General features: G+C 31.5%; 1 protein-coding gene across 1 annotated transcript in view; it reads left to right on the plus strand.

The window, feature by feature from the left end:
- The window catches only part of betaggt-I (geranylgeranyl transferase type-1 subunit beta), a 90176-nt gene extending 71997 nt beyond the window's left edge, over nt 1-18179 (plus strand). Inside the window, exon 8 of the mRNA XM_075382277.1 lies at nt 17432-18179. Coding sequence (XP_075238392.1) covers nt 17432-17556 — 125 coding nt within the window. The 3' untranslated portion in view covers nt 17557-18179. The remainder of the gene's footprint in view (nt 1-17431) is intronic.
- The last annotated feature ends 3431 nt before the right edge of the window (nt 18180-21610 follow it).

Genomic DNA, 21610 nt, shown 5'->3' on the forward strand with positions numbered 1-21610 from the left:
TTAGCTGCAAAAAAACAAATTGTAATTGCTTCAAAATGGCTAGGAATGGAAGTTGTTCAATGTTTAATCAATTTTTTAAAAGCCAAACAATCATCATTACATAGTAATTCAGATCTGGAATTTTTAAAAAGTACTCTGATGAAAGCAAATTGATTGTTAAAAAAGGCAATTAAAAAAACACTTGATTCTATTTCTGTTGGATGCAGCTCTGCAGAACACATGTAATACAATATGTAATATATAACATTATGCCTGAAACCACACCTGCTGCTATATCCAACTACTTGCATAATTCATATTCAAATAATAGAACATATTTGCAGTAGTACGTGGCATAATTATAGTAGGAAATAACAAAATTATATTAATAACTTTCAAAATTAATTTGTATTAAATTATAATGTTAGTATAATAGAATTTATGTATTTAATATAAATCAGCAGTGTTTAATTTAGTACAGTTTTTTAATTTAGTATTTACGGATTGAGACTAAAATTTTACAGATTTATGTTTAAAAAAGAATTGTACTTGTTACTTTCAGAAGATACAGGTGCTTCAAAGAAACGAGAAATTTTGAAAGCTGTGTTGGTAGCCGTGGGCAATTAGTACCACTTGGTAAGTGGCGCCAGCCTCTCTAACCTAACCTGCCATTTAGTTGTCATGGATCCTTGGAGTGGTGCGCAACGTGCATTTGCTATCAAAGCGTTTTACAAAAACAATGACAGTGTGGAGGGAGCGCGCAGAGAATTTTGTCATCATTTTAATCTGGGACGGCACGACCATGTTCCATCAGCACATGCAATTAAAGCATGGATATCTAATTTTGAGGAAACTGGTTCGGCAATGAAAAAGAAACCTCCAGGCCGTGAGCGAACCATCCATACACCACAGAATGTTCAAGCTTTACAAGATGCTGTCACACGAAGTCCATATCGGTCAATCCGTCGTCTCTCAGCATCTTTACAATTGCATAGTTCAAGTGTTCGAAGAATGTTAGTGAAGGACTTGCAATACCATCCATACAAGTTGCAGATCGTCCAGGAACTGAAACCGAACGATGCAGTTCTATAATGTCCGAAGCACAATTCTGTAATGTAATGCTTCAGAAAATAAATGATAACGAAGAGTTTGTTCACGAACTGTGGATCTCAGACGAAGCGCATTTCCACCTCAGTGGATTTGTTAACAAGCAAAATTTCAGATACTGGGCACAAGAAAATCCTACGCAGCTACACCAGCGTCCGTTACACAGCCAGAAAGTGATCGTGTGGTGTGTTATGTCATCTTACGGTGTTATAGTCCCTTATTTTTTTGAGGATGACAACGGTCTTGCGATTACAGTGACGTCGGCTTGTTATGTAGCCATGCTTGAAACCTTTGTTGTGGAACAACAAAAGAGATTTCCACCGATTCTTAACACAGCCTGGTTTCAACAAGACTGAGCAACATCACATACTGCACGAATATCGATGGCAGCTGTACGCCGATTGTTTGGACAACTTGTCATTTCACGAAATGGTGACATTAGATGGCCTCCCAGATCGCCTGATCTCTCAGCTTCCGATTACTTTTTGTGGGGTCACCTTAAAAGCGAAGTGTTCCACAGTAGACCTGCTACAACGGAAGAACTGAAGGCAAAGATCCGAGAAGCAATTGCGGAAATTCCAGTTGAGATGTTACGTCAAACCATGATCAATTTAACGGAGACTTCGTGAGTGTTTACGTAGAAGAGGAGGTCATCTGCAAGATGTCATCTTTAAAAAATAAACTAAAATGTATGTATCCTAAAATGGCAACATTTGTACAATTACATGAAATAAAATTCATTTTCTAAAAAAAGTTTTTCATTAACGTTATTTAATTTTTAAAATTTCCCGTTTCTTTGAATCACCTGTATTTTTTGTTTTTGAAAGTTGTAATTAAAAAAAAAATTATTTTGCTTACAGTATATTTTTATTCTCAATTTATATATTTTTTTATATTTAAAAAAAATGCTAGGAAATATTAAAAATAGATATCACCTTATTCAGAAAATTTTGTTGTATTAGAATTGCGAAAAGGTTTTATGAGCATTAATTTTTTCTTTATTTTCCTGTATAGGGCCTCTCTAACTTAGATAAAAAAAAGAATACATTTGTTTCATAATTACCTTAGTATAATCAATTTTTTGTAGGAACTGTGGCTTCAATGTAAATTGTGTCTTTTTTACTCATCTGTGATGCAACTTACCTTGGAAGAGTTTAAAAATTTCTAGGGCATTCAATCATTTGGTAGCATTTTTTTAACTGTACAGGTTTTTTTAGCTTTTCTTCATATACATTAGTACTATGATATCTGCTAATGAAGGATGTATCCACTTATTCTTGATTTTCCTTCTCAATTACCATCAAAACCTCATTGTCATCAGAAGATGACATTAGTTTTAAATAGGTTAAAACTAGGTGAAGTTTCCTGAAATCAGTGTTATTCATTGATTCAATGTTCAGTATGAAAATAGGTTAAAAACAATCTTGCGTGCTGCTAATTGCTGATTACGTATTGTCTGTTGCTTTGGTGTGAGCTAGATAAAAAAAAAATAATGCATTACATATCTGAGAGTAGGCAACTATCCCATTCTTTCCTGAGCTTATTTGATTGCATTGCTTTGTTGGGAGAACTCTCCACAAAGTCTTTCTGATAGAGGTGAAATAAACTTTCTTATTAATAAATATAGACCATATCGTAAATTCATTAGATGAGAAAAATGAGGTACATGAATTTGATTTCAAGTAAGTGCATTATATAACATTGGCTATGGAAAAAAACACTGAAAAAATTAAGTAAAGTTGTGTAAAACTTTATAGAATATTGAGTAAAACTTTTGAGTGAAGTTTTATATTTATCCTAAAATATGTATGAGGTTTGTTAAAAAAATAACTGAACTTTTTTGATTATACGCCAATGGAGATATTTAGTGACATGCAGTTGGCAGCGTTATGTTTTGCATAACCTCCTCTGTAACTACATGTTCTTGGATTGTTGATATCTCGTTTGGTTTTCATGTTACTGTTATTTGAGTGCAACTTGTGTAAGTGTTAGTAGCAATTTTTTGATGATTGAACTTTTGCCTCATTGTCGTAGCCATAAACTCAGCTTTTGTCTCCCATTACAATCCTTTGCATGAATGTTTCGTCATCAGCTTGTTCTAGAAGTTGCTGGCAATTGTTCACTCAATGTTCTTTTTGCTGTTTAGTCATCAAACGAGGAACAAACTTTGCTGCAACTTGATCCATGTTCAATTTTTCAGTCAAAATCCATGGCATGATCCAATCAAGATGCTAACACTTTTTGCAAGTTCTGATAGTCAATCAGCGATTTGCACGCACCAGATCATTGATTTTCTGATCGTTGTGTGTCATCATTTGTAAGTCAACGGCCTTCTTGGTCAAGGGTCATCTTCAATTGACTGATGACCACTTCTAAATTGTGAAAACCATTCGCAGCATTGCGTACAACCCAGAGCATCATCTCTGTAAGCTTGTTTCAAAACTTGAAAAGTTTCTGTGAAAGTTTTCCCCCAGTTTCATGCAAAATGTTGTATTGTTTCTCCCGAAAAACACACATTACAAAAATTGCTGCTAACACTTAAATATGTTGCACTCAAATAACAATAACACGAAAACTAAACAAGATGTCAACAATCCAAGAGCATGCAGTTACAGAGGAGGTAATGTGAAACACAATGCTGCTAACTACACGTCACTAAATATCTCCTTTTGCGCATAATTAAAAAAGTTCAGTTATTTTTTGAACAGACCTTTTATTTAGGCTAATGTAAAAAAAAAAGACTTTTGAAGGACCCATGAACCTTGCTGGATACACCACTTACCATCTTTTATTAGTAGTTGTTATAAATACAAAAAACTGTTTAAAGAAGAAATTTTTTTGAAAATTTTTACAGTTGACCAAGACTGAAAATTATTGGCTTGAACATAAGAATTGATGGTACCCTTTAATAGTGTGTACTGATTGTAGAAAAGGATTAAACTCAATTTTGCTCTACTTCTGATTTTTATTTACTAACTACTCACTCTACCAACTGACCCCAGTATAGATCACTTGTGCATTTTTTATATTGAACAATTTTCTTTTATCTAGCAACAATAATTTTTCTTATAGAAATGAAATTACATGCATCAGTTCTGTTCTGGTTAGCTCCAGCAGCTGAAAGTTGCAGCTGCTCTGTTGCTAAGGTAACATCTTAGTGTTTACTGCAGTATTAGGATGGGAACAACATTCTTTTAACATCTTAATTTGCAAAAGGATCTAAATGTTTCCTATTCAAATTCTGTGATAGATGTCATACCACAAGTATCTGAAAAAATAAATTCATCCCTGTGCTTCAATTTCTGTCCAGGTAGAAACAAGACAAAGAGTGAAAATCTTTTGAAATCACATTTTGGGAATCAGATCTATAAAAAGAATTGAAATCAAGTGCGTGCATTCAATATTTATTTTGTGTTTTAAAAGTTTAAAACAAATACATTAATCATCTTTTGTATTGTATATATATATATTTTATTTTACTTAAATTAATCATTTTAAGATTTATATTATTTCTCTGTACTGTTAATTATTTTTAAATGTTATTAAATAAACCACCTAGTACAGAATATTGAAATATGACATACCTTAATTTTTCATGAAAGTACTTTGGGGGATCCTGCATCCTCAGTTATGATTGAAATAATACCCTTTATTATTATTATTATGCTTTTACGGCCAACATGGGACCACTTAAGTCAATTTTAGTTGGATCTTTTCTGAGAAAAGCGTGTTATTTTACTCTTTCGAGCTGCCCAGTATTTCTTCATCCGTTCAGATCTTGCTTTCTTTTCTTCATCCGTAAACACCCTCTTCGTTGTATTTTGTCGTTTGTCTGTCTTTTGTTTAAATCTAATGCTTTTATCTTTTAGCTTTGTAATTTTTCCAGTTTTATTCTGTAGGTCAGTCAGGGAAATTCCCAATTCTTTCATATCTTCTCTAATTTCTTTGATCCATCCTACTTCTAGCTTTTGGAACCAGAGCTTTTCAATGATATTTCTTGACAGTCTTGTTTGCGGTGTTCTTATGAGATGACCGAAGAAAGAGATTCTTTTTTTCCGCATAGTATCAGTAACAGGCTCTATTTCTCGATAAACCACCTCATTTGGCACAATCCACCATTGGCCTTCTTTTTGGTGTTTTTTATTGATACACGTTCTGACAATTCTCCTCTCTATTTTCAGAATTTTTTCAATTCGGTTTTTCTGAGTGATTTTGAAAAGAGTCTCGCTTCCGTAGGTGACTTCTGGCTGTACTACAGTTTTATAATGTTTAAGTTTTGTTTTAGCAGAAAGGCATTTTTTGTTATATGTTGACCAAGTTAATTTTTGGGATTTAATCATTTTATTTGACCTGTTTTGCCATGTCACTTTTTCATTTAAATTATAAGTTATTATTTCCCCTAGATATTTAAATTGTTTTACTATTTTAATTTTCTGATTGTTTACCGTAATGTGCTCTATTACCAGAGGATCTATGGCCATTAGTTCAGTTTTTTCGAAAGAGATATGAAGCCCTATCTTTTGTGCTAGGTTTTGAAGGCTCATGATTTGTGTTTTGGCTTCTTGAATATTATTTGCTAAAAGAGCGAGGTCATCTGCAAATCCTAGGCAATTTAGTGTGATGGAGTTTTTCTTAGTACCCATTTTTATATTTTTGGGATTTATTTCATACCATTTTCTCATGACAAATTCGAGGGCGCAGTTAAAAAGGAGTGGTGAGAGGCCGTCTCCTTGCCTCAATCCAGTTTTTATGTAGAAGGGTTGAGAGAGTTCACCTCTGAATTTCACTCTGGACTGGGTATTGGTTAAAGTTAATTTTATCATGTTTACGAGTTTAGGGTGAAGGCCCAGGTTTCTCAGAATATTCAGCATGGATGGTCGGTGTATACAATCATAGGCCCTTTTAAAGTCGACGAAGGTGATTATTAGTTGTTTTTTCCGTCTTTTATATAAGTCCATCATACGTTTTAGGGATATTATTTGCTCCGGGCAACCTCTCCATGGCCTAAATCCCCCTTGGTATTCCCCAAGTTCCAGTTCAAGTTGGTCTTTGCATCGGTTGTATATGATTCTCGACAGGATTTTGTATGTGCAATCCAGGAGAGATATGCCTCTGTAGTTTTCAGGATTAGTTTTATCCCCTTTTTTATGTAATGGATGGATGAGGGCTGTGGTCCAGTGTTCTGGAAGTTTTTCTTCGTTCCATATTTTCACGAGGCATAGATGTAGGGAAGTTTTGACTGAATAAACTGATGAGTGTTTCCAGAGTTCTGCGAAAAGCTGGTCTTCTCCGCTTGCTTTGTAGTTTTTTATTTCATTTAAGGCTGCGAGAACTTCTTGAATTGTTGTATTGTTACCCTAATAATACCCTTACTACATAATAAAAAATAAAAATACTGAAATAATGAAAATTGCTTATTAATTTATACAAGTGCTACAATCTGTTATAGTTTTTACATGATTATTCCCTCAGACACTGATAGTTTATCAAATTGGAATTTTGTTTCTGTTATAAATATTTCTCTTATATACTTAATCTTATGTCATCTTTATTAATTATTCTAAATTTTTTTTTGTGTTAATTTTTCTTGTGTTAATATCTCTGATATTAACACAAATTAATACAAGAGATAATTAATACAGAGATTCAAGGCATATTCATAAAGTAAGGACCGAGTGGTCATTAAAAAAAATTAACTCGTGAGGAAAGGTTATTCCGTACAGTTTTAGTTCACTACATATCTATTTCATTTTTCCATGTAATCACCATTCAATTCTAAACACTTTTTCTAATGCTGCACCAGTTTCTTTAACCCCTCTGCATAGAAGTTCGCTGCCTGGGAATTGAATCAGTTGACAACAGCAGTCTTGATTTCCTCGTCGTTTTCAAACTGTTGTCCACCAAGCCACTTCTTTAAATGCAAAAAGAGGAAGTAGTCGCTAAGTGCAAGGTTGGGACTGTATGGAGGTTGGTAAAAAATTCCCATCAAAAATATTGAATCTTCTTGGTTAAGGCAGTGGTTATGCATTGTGAAGGAGTTTTATGCCGGACGACAGTTTCTCACATTGTAAATTTTGGATCGCATGTCTCAGTTTGGTGAGCATTTCCCAGTACACGTCGTCAGCTGTATTTGTTGATCCACGTTCCATGAAATCAATCATTGCCCTTTTTGTCCCAAAAAACGGTAGCCAAAAGTTTTCAACTTTAGTACGGAGATTGTTTAAACTTTTTCGGTTTTGGGAAACTTGAATGGCGCTACTGCAATAACTGTTGTTTCAATTCTACATTGGTGTAGGATATCCATGTCTCTTCAGCCGTAACAATGTAGGAAAACAAATCACCTCCATCTTGTTGATAGCAGTCCAAAAACACTCGTCTACTGCACATTCTTTGTTCTTTGTATTGCTCGGAGAGCATCTTCAGTACCTACCTTACACACAATTTTTGATATCGGAGGTTTTCTGTGACAATTGTCAGATAGAGGTACGTCCAATATGCAGAAATTCATCAGCTAGAGCATTAATCATCAATCGCTATTTTGATTATCGCAAAACATGTGATATGTTTTTGATGAACATATCACATTGTAGTATATCAATATGCCTCGTAAAATGTTTGTTAGATGATCTGTCATATTAGATAAGCCTAATTCAAGAAATCTAGTTTCAAAGGATTCATTTGTTTTTCTTTATAAATACTATCACAATGCATTTAATTTTATAAATTCCACACAGATTGTATGTTTTATTATTTTTTATTTGTTTTTGTAAATATTTTATTCTGTGGTTGTGTTAGGTTTGTATACTGGTTTAAATATTTCTTTATTGTAATTTTTGGTACTGTTTTTTATGATATTATTAGTGTATAAATATTTTATGTATATTTTTTCAATATTTTGTGTATTATTATGTATTAGTTGTAAGTCCATTATTTGTTTATCCATTTTCAACCGCTATGTGTTTTTTGATATTTATTTCAATATTTAACTTTCCTTTATTATTATGTGTGTATTTGATTGCTCTGCTCTATTAATTATATTTATTTAAGTGCTAATTTTATGAGACCAAGGGTGATATGATTTTTTATATTTTTTATTTTGTATTAGATGTAGGTTTTCTGTTTACTGATAATTCACTTCAAGTTGTTCTTGTTTATTTTGTCCTGTGTAATAAACAAAGGACATATGTCCGTTGTTTAAAAAAGAATGTACATGTTCAAAGGACTGTTTTATTTTGTTCTCTGTAATAAACAAGGACAACCAAATTGAAATATCAGTATGTAGAAAATCTACATCTAATAATATAAAAATTCATGTAAAATCAAATCACCCTTGGTCTCATAAAATTAACACTTATGATTAATAGAGCAAATACATACATAATAACAAAAAAAGATTAAATAAATAACATCATAAAACACGTTGCAAACGATTATGACACTACTTTAATTAATAATATTTATAAAAAACAACTTTAAAAATGCAATAAAAAACTACCTTACAAACAATACATAACATGAGAAAGATTGAAAAAATATACATAAAATATTTATACACTAATAATCCCATTGATAACATTACCAAAAATTACATAAAGGAATATTTCAACCAGCATACAAACCTAATAACCACCCAAATAAAATATTTTAAAAACAAAAATAATAAAATAAACAATCTGTGTGGAATTTATAAAATTAAATGTAATGATTTCATGTAGTATTATTTTATATAGTTACTTTAAGTAATCATTTTATATATCAGTATTTATTTTTATTGGAAAAACAAATAGATCTTTGAAACTAGGTCTTTTTGAACATTGAAGTTACAAAAATAATAAATTAGGTTTATCTAATATGGCAGACCATCTAGTAAACAACAAACATTCTATCTCTGATATTAACTCAAATGTATAAATAATAGAAATTAATAAAGATGACATAAGATTAAATATATTAGAAAAATATTATATGTATAAATAGAAACAAAATTTCAATTTGATAAACCATCAGACTGTGTTTGAGAGAAACAGTTTTATAAAAACTGCAACAAATTGTAGCACTCGTATAAATTAATATTCAAATTTTGTTATTTTATTATTTTTATTTTTAAATTTTTATCATGCAATATGGATTTATTTCAATCATGACAGGATGCAGGATCCTGTGGAAGTACTCTGATGAAAAAGGTGTACTCTCATCTCAATATTCTGTACTAGGTGGTTTATTTAATAAAATTTTAATATATATTATTATTATAAATATATTAAAAACAGCTTACCAGTTTATTATTTGATTTCCTCAAATGTTTTCAGCTATTCTATTGAAAATTCTAAATAACAATTTAGAATTCATATATGTAAAAAATAAAAATTCAAACAATAAAATTAGACATAACAATTGATCGTCATAAAATAAAAATTTTGTAAATGTTGAAGTCATAAGTTAACAATAAGATATAAGGTAACAATTGGGACACTTACAAAAAGGACATAATTATTTTAATTTAACTTATGACTAACATTTACAAAATTTTTATCTTGTGATGGTCAATTGTTATGTCTCTAATTTTATCATGTGAATTTTTAATATTTTTATGTATTTTACTTCAAATTATTATAAATAACTCTTGAAAATAGCAGAATAGCTGAAAACATTTGAGAAAATCAAATAATATATTTGTAAGCTATTTATGATAATTATATTTTACCAATGGTGCCATGTTTGAAAAACATATATACATATATATATATATATATATATATATATATATATATATACAGAGTGATTCTAAATTGCATAGCAATCTTTCAGAAGATGATTCTATAGCCAAAAATAAGAAAAACGTTCATATAAGTGTAGATCAGCAAATTGTTCATTAGTGATCATTGGCTTGTGAAACATTTAGCGTCCTGCTTTCTGCTCCCTCTGAGAAATTAAATTGTGCTAAAATTCTTGCGTTACATTTTGATGGGTAAAATTGGTGCTTCCTTGTGCTTTCTGATCTAAAAAATTGAATAAAAGTGGTCCCAGACCTCTTATTTTACTTAAACGCAACAGATTGGTCTTACGGTAAACTCATCATCACAAATCGGCTGATTTCAAAGTTGAGAGTTCTAAGGTTCAAATCCTAGTAAAGGCAGTTACTTTTATACGGATTTCAATGCTAGATCGTGGATACCAGTATTAACCACACATCTCAGGAATGGTTGGTCTGAGGTTGTACAAGACTACATTTTATTTATATTCATACATATTATCTTCATTCATCCTCTGAAGTAATACTTTATGGTGAAACAGAGGCTAAACAGAAAAAGAAAGAAAGAAAGACCTGTAACTTACTTAGGTTTTAAGAAAAACAAGGTAAAACATGAAAATGTTTTGTCGGAAAATATACTTTTTTAGGTTTGGAATAAAATAACTGTTAATTTACCAATAAACGAATAAAAATTTCTATTTAAAATTAAACTCAAATTTGGAAGTTCAACTTCAGTTAGAAACAAAACATACAAACTGGATTGGAAAATTGAGAAGTTATTAAGTTGAATAATTTACATACAAATGGTAAAAATTATAAAAATAAATTTGAAAGATATCTCTCTCTAAAACATATTAAATTTTTTATTTTTTCATAGGTTGGCAATAACAGCTAATCAACAATTAAGTTTAGTGTATAGTGAATATTTATTTGAAGAGTGTTTGTGCTATTATTGTTCTGTCAGTCATTCACAATGGGTGATACCACAATTTTTTTTTCATTTTGGGAGTTGATGAACATATTATGTACGATAAAGTACATGGCATGATTTTTAAGTAAGGGCCATTTTGATATAAAAATTGAAATAAGCAAAATAAAAAAAAAACTTTATTATAACAAAATAAATTTACATATATATACATATTCACCATTCACTGCTATACATTTTTTATATCGGTTTACCAGGTTCATTATTCTGTTACTGAAGAATTCTCTCACTGTGATTTAAACCAATTAATTACTTCATTTGGAATTCCTCATCATCTTTAAACTACTGCAATGCAAGTCATTGTTTTAAGTGGAGAAAAAGGTAATAATCACTCTGTGCAAAATGCAGACTGTAAGGCAGATGTTAAAAAATTATCGATAATTCAGTGGTTTTGTTTGACATGTGAGGTTGTGGATTATGGAGAAACAAAATCCCATCGGTTAGCTTCCCGTGCCTATTTTTTTTTAATTCAATGTCTAAGTTTTATAAGCATTTCATTGTAGGTATCAGCATTAACAGTTCTTCCATGTTCAAGAAATTCAGTCAGCAATATCCATTCGTGTCCCAAAAAACCATAGTCATAAGCTTTCTCATTGAACTTTCTTGCTTAAACTTTTTGGGGTTGATGAATGCCGCCATTACATTGATTACTGCTTTGTCTCAACATTTGAATAAGATATTCATGTTTCATCACCAGTTACATGTTTCCATAAATCATCACTTCAGTTTTGTAGTGGCTCAAAAGTTTTTGAGCTGCAGCAAGATGTTTTTCTTTGTCTGTTTCTGTCAACATTTTTCATACCCAGGAACACAACTTTCTATAATCCACTTTGTCAGTTAAAATGACATAAATTACTGTTCGTAAAATGAAAGGAAATTCAATCAGTAATTGAGAAATAGTAAGCCTTCTGTTTTCATAGATTTTTGTATTCATATTTTCATTCAATTCATCTGAGACGATATTCCTCCTCCACCAAACAAATGACACCATTGGCAACTTTATCTTTGCACATAACACTGGGTCCATAAACATCAACAATTTCTGTATGAATGTCAGCAGCAGATTTGTTTTTCGCCAGTAGATAATGAATTGCTGATCGCTCTTCATAGCTCAGTTTATTTATTGTAGCACTCATTTCAGCCAGGCTATATACAGCGACTAACGTGAATAACATTAACCTGATGTTGCAAACACATGATCATTGATATAAATCATTGATTCCCAAAGTGGTCCAGGTGGACCCCCAGGGGTCCACGGGAGACTCGATGGGGGTCTACGTTGGCGTGACAAAAAAAATGGGGGTTCACAATTCGTAAGCGGGGGTCCACGAAAATTCATCTGGTTTCGATAGTGAAGAACTAAAATGTTGCCTTGACTTTGCGTATCAATGTAGGCAGATAATGTTTTGAGAAGCTCAGCGACTGTTACTTGTAAATACTTGCATATTCCATATTCAGTACAACGAACATGTCGAGACTTGCAAAGCGCCGCCGCCGCCGTCTGCAATGCTTGTTCAGACGAGCAAAGGGACAAAATACGACTTGTGGTGTGTGTGTGCTAGCAATCTTGCATGAACTTGTTTGATTCTTCACTAATATAAATACGATTGCCAAGGATAAATGTTACTCATTTGTTTCCGGAATTTCGAAAAGAAAAGTAAAGTGAATAGATGTTAGCGTTTGCCAGTGTCGGAAAAGTAGTAAGTACTTACCTGCTTTTTTGTTATACTTACTTTTATTTTATTTATTGTTTATTTATTTATTTATTTGACAATTTATTGTACACGTCAGTAAACAAAAAATTCACAAATTACAAAAAATACAAAAGGCGAGGCTTATTCCTAAAAGATATCTCTTCCGTTTAAGGATTTATTAATTTTTGGTCTAAATTTTTTTTCAGATATATAAAAAACTATTGGAATCGACTTCAAAGCTGATCCTGAACATACCATTTCCCGGTTGTACCCTTATTCTGTAACACGTTGTATATTTTCATAAATTGTACCTGTCTTTACATACTCGTAACGTGCATCAAAGTAACAAATAAATGATTAAAATCGCAGAGTTGTGTTATCAAAATATTGGTTATTTAAAAGTATTTTCTATAGAATTTACAGAAATATATCAAAATATAATTAATGAAAAAATGTCTTATATCACATTAAAATCGGTTCAGCCATTTTCATAAAACTTTATTATGGATCTTACCGATTTATTGCTTTTAATAATTAGAATCAGTTTGCCGCTGGTACTTTATTTCATTGCAATAATTAATTAATCCTATTCTGTTAAAATAGTCATATCCTGTTAAGTAAGACCGCCTTGAGATTACTAAAACAAAGTTTTTTTTTTATTTACCGGTAGGTAACTGATGAAACATGCTGAATCTAAGAAGAAATGTCGACTGCACAGTGTTGATTATTTAAAATTTGGATTTCTTACATCAAAGACAGACAAGCGATTGCCTATATGCCTTTTGTGCAGCAAAATTTTTAGTAATGACTCTATGAAACCATCGAAGCGCGAAGATCATCTAAGAAGGTGTCATCCTGATAAAATAGGTAAAGATTTGAAATATTTTCAAACATTGAAGGAAAAATATGAAAAGTGACCTACCGTGCACAGTATGTTCGCTTCAACATCGAAAGTAACGATGATGGCTTGCTGGCATCGTACAATATTTCATTACTTATAGCGAAATCTGGAAAACCGCACACCATTGGAGAACAGTTAATTTTACCCGCTGTTGAAGAGGTTTTAAAAACTGTTCTGCACAAATCTCCATTTGACATACTCAAAAGAATTCCTTTGAGTAACAATACTGTACAAAGACGTATTGATGAAATGAGCTCTGATATTGAAAGTTTCTTGTGTAATTATCGGCAAACAACTCATTTTTCTATTCAACTGGACGAGTCAACTTTACCTGGTAATGAAGCATTATTATTGGCATATGTTCGATTTGTTATGGACGAAGAAATTCATGAAGAGCTACTATTCGCGAAAACTTTGGAGACGGACACTAAAGGTGAATCAATATTTAATGTCCCGAGTGATTTTTTTAACGAAAAATCAATTCCATTCACAAACGTCATTTCGGTGGCAACAGATGGAGCTCCTGCCATGGTCGGGCGATATCGTGGGTTTATAAGCCATCTTAAAAGAATTATACCAGAGGTAACTGCAATTCACTGTGTCATCCACTGACAACACCTAGTAGCGAAAAATCTGAGTGATAGATTGCACCAATCGCTTCAACTTGTAATAATGCTGTTAACAAGATAAGAAGCAATGCATTGAATATACGTTTATTTGCCCAATTGTGCGATGAAAATGATAAGACTTCCGACGATTGCTTTTATATACTGAAGTACGCTGGTTGTTGAAAGGTGCATGTTTAACAAGATTTTACTCACTTTTTGAATCAGTTTTAGAATTTCTGGAAGGTAAAGATTCAAATTTAAAAGAAAACCTGATCACTTTGAAAGCTGACATCGTGTATTTGACAGATCTGTTCAAAAGATTTAATGACATTAACTTACAATTACAAGGGGACAGTCTCAATGTAATAAAAACAAAGGGTGTAATTTCAGCTTTTCTTGGAAAATTGAAATTTATGAAGCAAAATATTAGTCGGCGCGTATTTTCCCAGTTTTCAAACTTGTCACAGGTAGAATGCCTTGATGAGGATATTCAGACATACATTCAACATTTAATTGCCCTGCATGATGACTTCAAAATCAGATTTGAAGATATTCTGACGATGGAAATACCACCATGGATCATAAATCCATTTGATGAAACGGAAGTAGAGAATGTGATATTACAAGAGGAGCTACTCGAGCTTAGCACTAATGAGGAGCTGAAGGTGAAATTTAAAAGAGTGTATCAAACATTTTGGCTGCAGGCAGAAATACCAGAAAAATATCCTGGACTGTGGGGATTTGCGAGAAAGCGTTTGATAGCGTTTCCCTCGTCATATCTTGTTGAAAAAAGTTTTAGTGTCGTTTCAAAACTTTTTTCAAAAAAAAGGAGCAGATTCAATATCACAGAACGGGGAGATTTGCACTTATTCCTAACAAAACTGAAGCCAATTATTGATAATTTGCTGTCAATCCATCAAGTACATCCCTCCCATTAAAATTGTAACTATTTTGTGATTGTCATTGTAGAAGTTACATTACATTATTAATGTTTAATTTTAATTATATTATGACAATTTTATTTTATTATATTGCAATATGATAACAATAATAATTAACAGTGTAACAGTGTAATGATTACATATTTGAATAAATGCAACACAAAAATATACTATTTTTCTTTTGCTTTTTACCACTCTGAATGAGAAATTTTCTAAATGAAATAAGTGAGAATTGATTGCTTTCCTGTGCTGTGAGTAGATGTCAAAAATGTAAAGTTGGATTGAAGCATTTTTTCTGATTGGCCAACTTTACTTTTTTAACATCCACTCACAGCACAGACAATCAAAAATTAACCAATCAATTCTCACTTTTTTTCGGAAGCTGTTAGTTCATGGAACTCAGCCGTAACGCAAATTTTCATAGTTAGATCTAATCTTCACATTTTCCGTCGACTGGAAATATGGTAGAAATGTAGCTGCATGAGGTCCACTGGAACCAGCAAAATTTTGAAAGTGGTGTATGAGAAAAATAAGTTTGGGAACCTCTGATATAAATGAACATGCTACACTAGCGCCATCAATTTCTATTGCATCTAATGGCAGCAAAACAGCTCTTACTTAAAAAAACATGCCTCGTAAATATAAGTAGATTGGTTGCTATGCATGAAAATTATCCAGATTGAAGAGTACCGGGTCATAAAACATTTGAGGCCTTGGAGAGGTGAGTTCGAGAAACAGGTATGCTTAACACGATTTGATGTTGGTCATGAATGTTTTTTGATAGATGCAAACACTGAAGAAGCAGTGGTGAATGCAGTACCTGTATTTCCCATCTCAATTATCAGAATGTTGTCATATCACTTTCATGTTTCGCAATAAAGTGTGTGACAAATATTACAGAGCAACAATTATACCCATTTCTTACAACATGTGTACAAGAGTTATTACCATCTGATCTTGATAAACAGATGAAATTCTGTCGATGGTTAATTAGAAAATGTGAACATCATTCTGATTTCCTAAGTAATATTTTAATTACTGATGAATTCTGTTTTACAACAAATGGCATTGAGAGCAGTATTTTTTTGCAAACAAATTTGATGGGAACGCTTGGAAGGTATTCCATTTGCAAATATAGTGCAGATGAGTATCAATGATGGTGTATCTCTTTGCGCCAACCTTCGTAGAACGACTGGTAGCGTCTCTGCCTTTCATCTGGAGGTCTCGGGTTCAAATCCCGATCAGACATGGCATTTTCACACACTGATAGTTATTAATTTCATCCTCTGAAGGAATACCTAACGGTGGTCCCAAAGGTTAAAAAAAAAGGATGTTGTACCTGCTCACTACTGTTGTGATGTGATGAATCCATTTAAACAACTCATTTAGTAACAATTTATTAATTGAAACAGGCTAGTAAAATGGCCATTTTCAACTCACACCAGCGGATGTTTTCTTTTGGGGTAGGAATAAGATGTTAGTTATTTCATTTGTATTGACACACAAGAAGAATTGAGATGTATAGTAGAAGCTGGAGCTACTATTAGGAATAATTATGATGCTATTAGACATGCCCAGCTAGCATGGATTCACCGAGCTGAACTATGCATTGAACAGATTGGCAGCCACATTGAGGAACTGTTTGTAGAAATTTTTGCAGCTTTATCAAGTAATTATTTTGATATTTAATAATTTTGGAAAAAACCAAAAAGTATGTAGTTTTTATTGTTGAAAATCAATTTTTTATTCATTTTTTCTGTTATTGATAAATTTTCTATTTACATTTAGATTATGTTATTTTACATGCATATTTATATTTACGTTATATTGTTACACATTGATGAAAATTGTTCTGTTTAAAATTATATCACTTTTCCAATCCAGTTTGTGTGTTTTGTTTCTGATTAAACTTCTCAAACTTGTGCTTATTTTAATAGGTGTTATTTATATAAATTTCTTTAGAATTAAATTTTCTACAAAGTTAACTAAAAATTTTTATTTGTTTATTGGTAAATTAACAATATTATTTTATTCCAAACCTAAAACAGTATATTTTCTAACAAAATATTTTCGTGTTTTACCCTGTTTTTCTTAAAACCTAAGTAAGATAGAGGTCTGGACCACTTTTATTTAATTTCTTAGATCAAAGACCATAAGGAAGCACCAAATTTACCCCACAATTTTTACTCCAAGAATTTTGGTATGGTTTAATTTCACAGAGGTAGTAGAAAGCAGGGCTAAATGTTTTGTGAGCTGAAACTTGCTAATCAACAGTTTTCTAACCTATGTTTATATCAACTTTTTTTAATTTTTTGTTATAGAATCATCTCCTGAGATATTGCTGTACAATTTTGGATCACCAGTTTATATATATATATATATACATAAATACACACACACAACACTTGCACACTTATATAAAGCAGTAACATGTTTGTCTAATTAAATTATTATTTTATAGGTCTTAGTGGACTCAGCCTTTTAGGTGAAGAAGGACTGTTGGAAGTAGATCCTCGTTTAAATATTAGTAAGAGAGCATTAAAACATTTAGAACAGATACATCAGTCATGGATGGTAAAACAATAATGTAAATGAATTATTATTATTATTATTGTAGTTTAATATGACAATACAGGAATTTATAAAAATTGATTTATAGTGAAAAAAAAAACATACAATAAGTATTCATTAGATGTACTAAGTTTTGCAAAATCAAACGGTTTAGTTAGATATTGAAATTAAGTCATTGGTCACAAAATCGAATGATTATTTACCATTATTGATATTTATAAATGCACATGATGTATCACAAGAATTTGTATTTATTCATATTTTCTATTTTTGTCATTGGTTATGAAAACAACATACTGATAAAGCACAAATATCAAATATTATATTATTTATTTTAATTATTTGGCATAAAATTTATCCAAGGGCAATAGAATTTTTTAATTAAATTTTTTATCATTTTAGCATGTGGTTTTATTTTTTAATTTTTCATATTTGTGTATTTATATTTTAAATTAAATTTATTAAGCTATGTAAGATATCAGAAATGTATATAGGTTTATTTTTAATTACCAATTTATTATGTTTATATTGTAAAATTCAGTTATTTTGTTTTAACTATGCATTTAGTACTGTTATGACTGTAATTATTATAATTTGTAATAGTGTAAACATATTTAATTTAATTTTCATTAAATATATATTTATTACTAATAATTGCATTACTTATCATTGATGATATTTTCCTTACAATTCAGTTTCTTTTTACTGACTTTTCAAAGAAAAGTACAATATGGTACAACCCCATTTAACCAGACTAGATGGGACTGGAAGTTGCCCGGATGAGCAAAAACCCAAATAATCCGGAAATGTATAATGTACGTATACTACAGCTTAGTGAAATCAGTACAGTATTAATCTAATATTCTCACTTCAGAGACAAAGAATGAAGAAAACCATTCTTTAAATATTTTACAAGACATCTATGCTGATTTTTGTGACCTGTATACATGTGGAAGTGCATTCAAATTACTAATATTCTTTAGTGCTCAAGGTTTAGCCGATTTTCCTGTCATAAGAAGTGGCAGCTTCAACTTGCCTGACGCATTATTGCATAAAAGAATTGTCTACCTTTGCCTACAAACTTTATGCCCCTTAGCAGCAGAGTCTAATTTTGAGACGAGAGTTTTATTAGGTAGGATTTTAAAAAATAATCCCGTCTCATCAGCGTTGAAAATCAGAGATGGTGATAAATTCTGTTCCTTTTTAAATTTTGAAATGTCATTTTATAATTTTTGCTAGCAGTATGATCCCCCTGGGATTAGGTAGGATTTAAAAAAATTATCCCGTCTCATCAGCGTTGAAAATCAGAGATGGTGATAAATTCTGTTCCTTTTTAAATTTTGAAATGTCATTTTATAATTTTTGCTAGCAGTATGATCCCCCTGGGATTAGGTAGGATTTAAAAAAATTATCCCGTCTCATCAGCGTTGAAAATCAGAGATGGTGATAAATTCTGTTCCTTTATAAATTTTGAAATGTCATTTTATAATTTTTGCTAGCGGTATGATCCCCCTGATACACTGAGCTGTTATATTCCATGGTGAGCCTTCCACCTATCTAACCAACCTGAACTTGCTGTGAATGACGGATCACTACCTAATTTGTCATTTAAAATTAAAGTCTTAGATTGTAAAATGGCACCTGATATAGGAATTCCATGTTCCCTTTCCTGGGTAAACCACATAAATAAAGCTGGTAGCTGACCGTTTTTTGTCGTTCTGATAGTTACCCTGTTGCCTGAACTATCTTTAGCCACCATTTTCAAACAGAAATCTTTAATATCTTTTCTGTTTTTCCAGTTCAGAACAGTTTGCTTTCCTACACCTAATTTGTCAAAAATATTTTTTTACAGGTTTCTCCTTATCTTTATGAAATAGCATATTAAGTTTTTCTTCCATAGAAGAAAAATGACTCCTTTCTTTTAGTTGCAGTTTCAATAAATTACATCACGCAGAACACAAAATTTCAATCACAATGACTACTGCAGCAAACTACACCTTACAATTACAACGTTCAATGAATACTGGTACTGACCCTGCTTTCCTGAATAAAAGCTTACTAAAATAGAGCACAACAAAGTGTGTAGGCCTATACATCCAGTCATTAACATTACGTCACCCTCATTATAACTACTGTGCAAAAATATTGCACAACTCTGTTCTCAGAAAAAGTAAATGTTTACAGTAAGCAGTACATGAGTTATCTAAAACTGAATACGTGTGTACTTTTAATAAGTACTACAGTATGTAAAAACTGTGATAGATACTAAATGCCAATAAAATGGATACATAATGCAGTAGCCCTACTACTGTGTTTCTTTTATTTATTTAAAAAAAAATTAATTTACTGCTTACTACTATATAACTACATATTTTATTTTAAAAAATTAAAAATTCTATTCCTGTTATTGGTCTGGAAGTCCGGTTAAACAGGGTTGTACTGTATTACTTTTGGTTGTGCAGAGGGAGGAGGTGAAAATTAATTTTCTTTGTATTTTGAAGTATGAGGAGTACAAAAATACAATTCACTTAAATTGTAGTTTCTTTATATATTTATTTATTTATAGGCCTGTGTATAACATTTTGTGGCTCGAAGATCACCAAAACTTCTAGATCAATTTCATTGAAACTTAGATGTGCTCTAGTAGTGTGTTTGAAGTTGTGCATGTGAAAATTTGATGAAAATTGGTTGAATCATTCTTGAGTTACTCTTAATTTAAGGTTGAAAACGTTTGAGTGAGACAAATTAGAAGTGTGGTTCATCATGATGCTGCAAGTTGGAATATTAGTGTTTCTTTATCTGGGGTATCTATTGTTTGGCATATTAAGGTAGCGTTACCTACTTTGAGCGTCATGATGATAAAATAAAAAACAAAAAGTTGGTTTTGTGCAAGAGTTTTTTTTATTGCAACAAATTATGACATCTTACTGCGCCATATCTTCTGTTTACTTAGCTGAATAGGTTACTGTGATTTCCGATCCATCGATATTATAATTATCAATAATCTATTGATTGTGTGAGTGTGTGTAAATTTATCTTTGAATTTGAATGTCACTTGAGTACTAGGTAGTTATGTTGATATCTGTGTTTGTGAGTTAGCCTTAGTCTGGACAGGACCCATATTTCTTGTGTGTATATGATATATCATCGTATAGTAGAATGTTAGACAGTCTTATTTTCATTGGTCCTATCCTCATAGAAATTATTTTATTTATTTTTTTCTTTAACGGCTTATACTATGCATTCTTATAACGAAACAGTTGAATAGCCTGAAGTGGAGGGAGGGGGATCATTGACCCCTTAATTTCTAATGAAAATTACCACAAAATAACATAATTTCTATTGTAGTGAATTTTTAAATTAATTTATTTATATTTATTTAATTAATTTATGCCATGCCTTTGGAAACTACTCTCCTATTCACCCACCCTTAATGATGAAGTATGTAAAATACTTACAAATTTATTCCAAGTCGAAGTTTCTTTGGACGGATTATACTCTGCTTTGCACTTCCATCTATGTTCTCTATAGAGTTCATCTCGGAATAACATTCAGCAGTACTCTGCCATCATCGTAGTAGTTCATTTTCCTTGATACCTCCTTTCCATTTTTTCAGGTCCTGATAAAATCTCTCACCCATAACTAACATCTTCACTAACAGAACCCAGATTTTCAAGAAAATAGTCCACTTGTGAATTTAGAAAGTGAACCTTATGCATTTGCAGCATGTTCTCATTGATTTATTTAAAGTTTGGATCCTCCTTATTGCTTAGAAACTTAATTACTACTTCTTTAAAAGCTTCCCAGGCTTCTTTTTCTGCAACTTTCATTTGTTTCTCCAAATTACCATCTTCTATCTACCTAACATTAAAGAGAAGATCTTTAATGTTAGGACCAGTAAAGACATCCTCTTTAAGTTTGGCTGTTAATAAGACTGGAAATTTGTCACAGATGTGTATAAAATATTTATCTTCTTTTGGTAAGACTTTGACAAATTGCTTCATCAAGCCTAACTTGATATGCAGAGATGGAAGGAGAACTTTATTTGGATCAATGAGAGCTTTGTGGA

The sequence above is a fragment of the Lycorma delicatula genome, chromosome 1 (assembly GCF_047948215.1).
Source record: "Lycorma delicatula isolate Av1 chromosome 1, ASM4794821v1, whole genome shotgun sequence".
In the NCBI taxonomy this organism is placed as follows: Eukaryota; Metazoa; Arthropoda; class Insecta; order Hemiptera; family Fulgoridae; genus Lycorma; species Lycorma delicatula.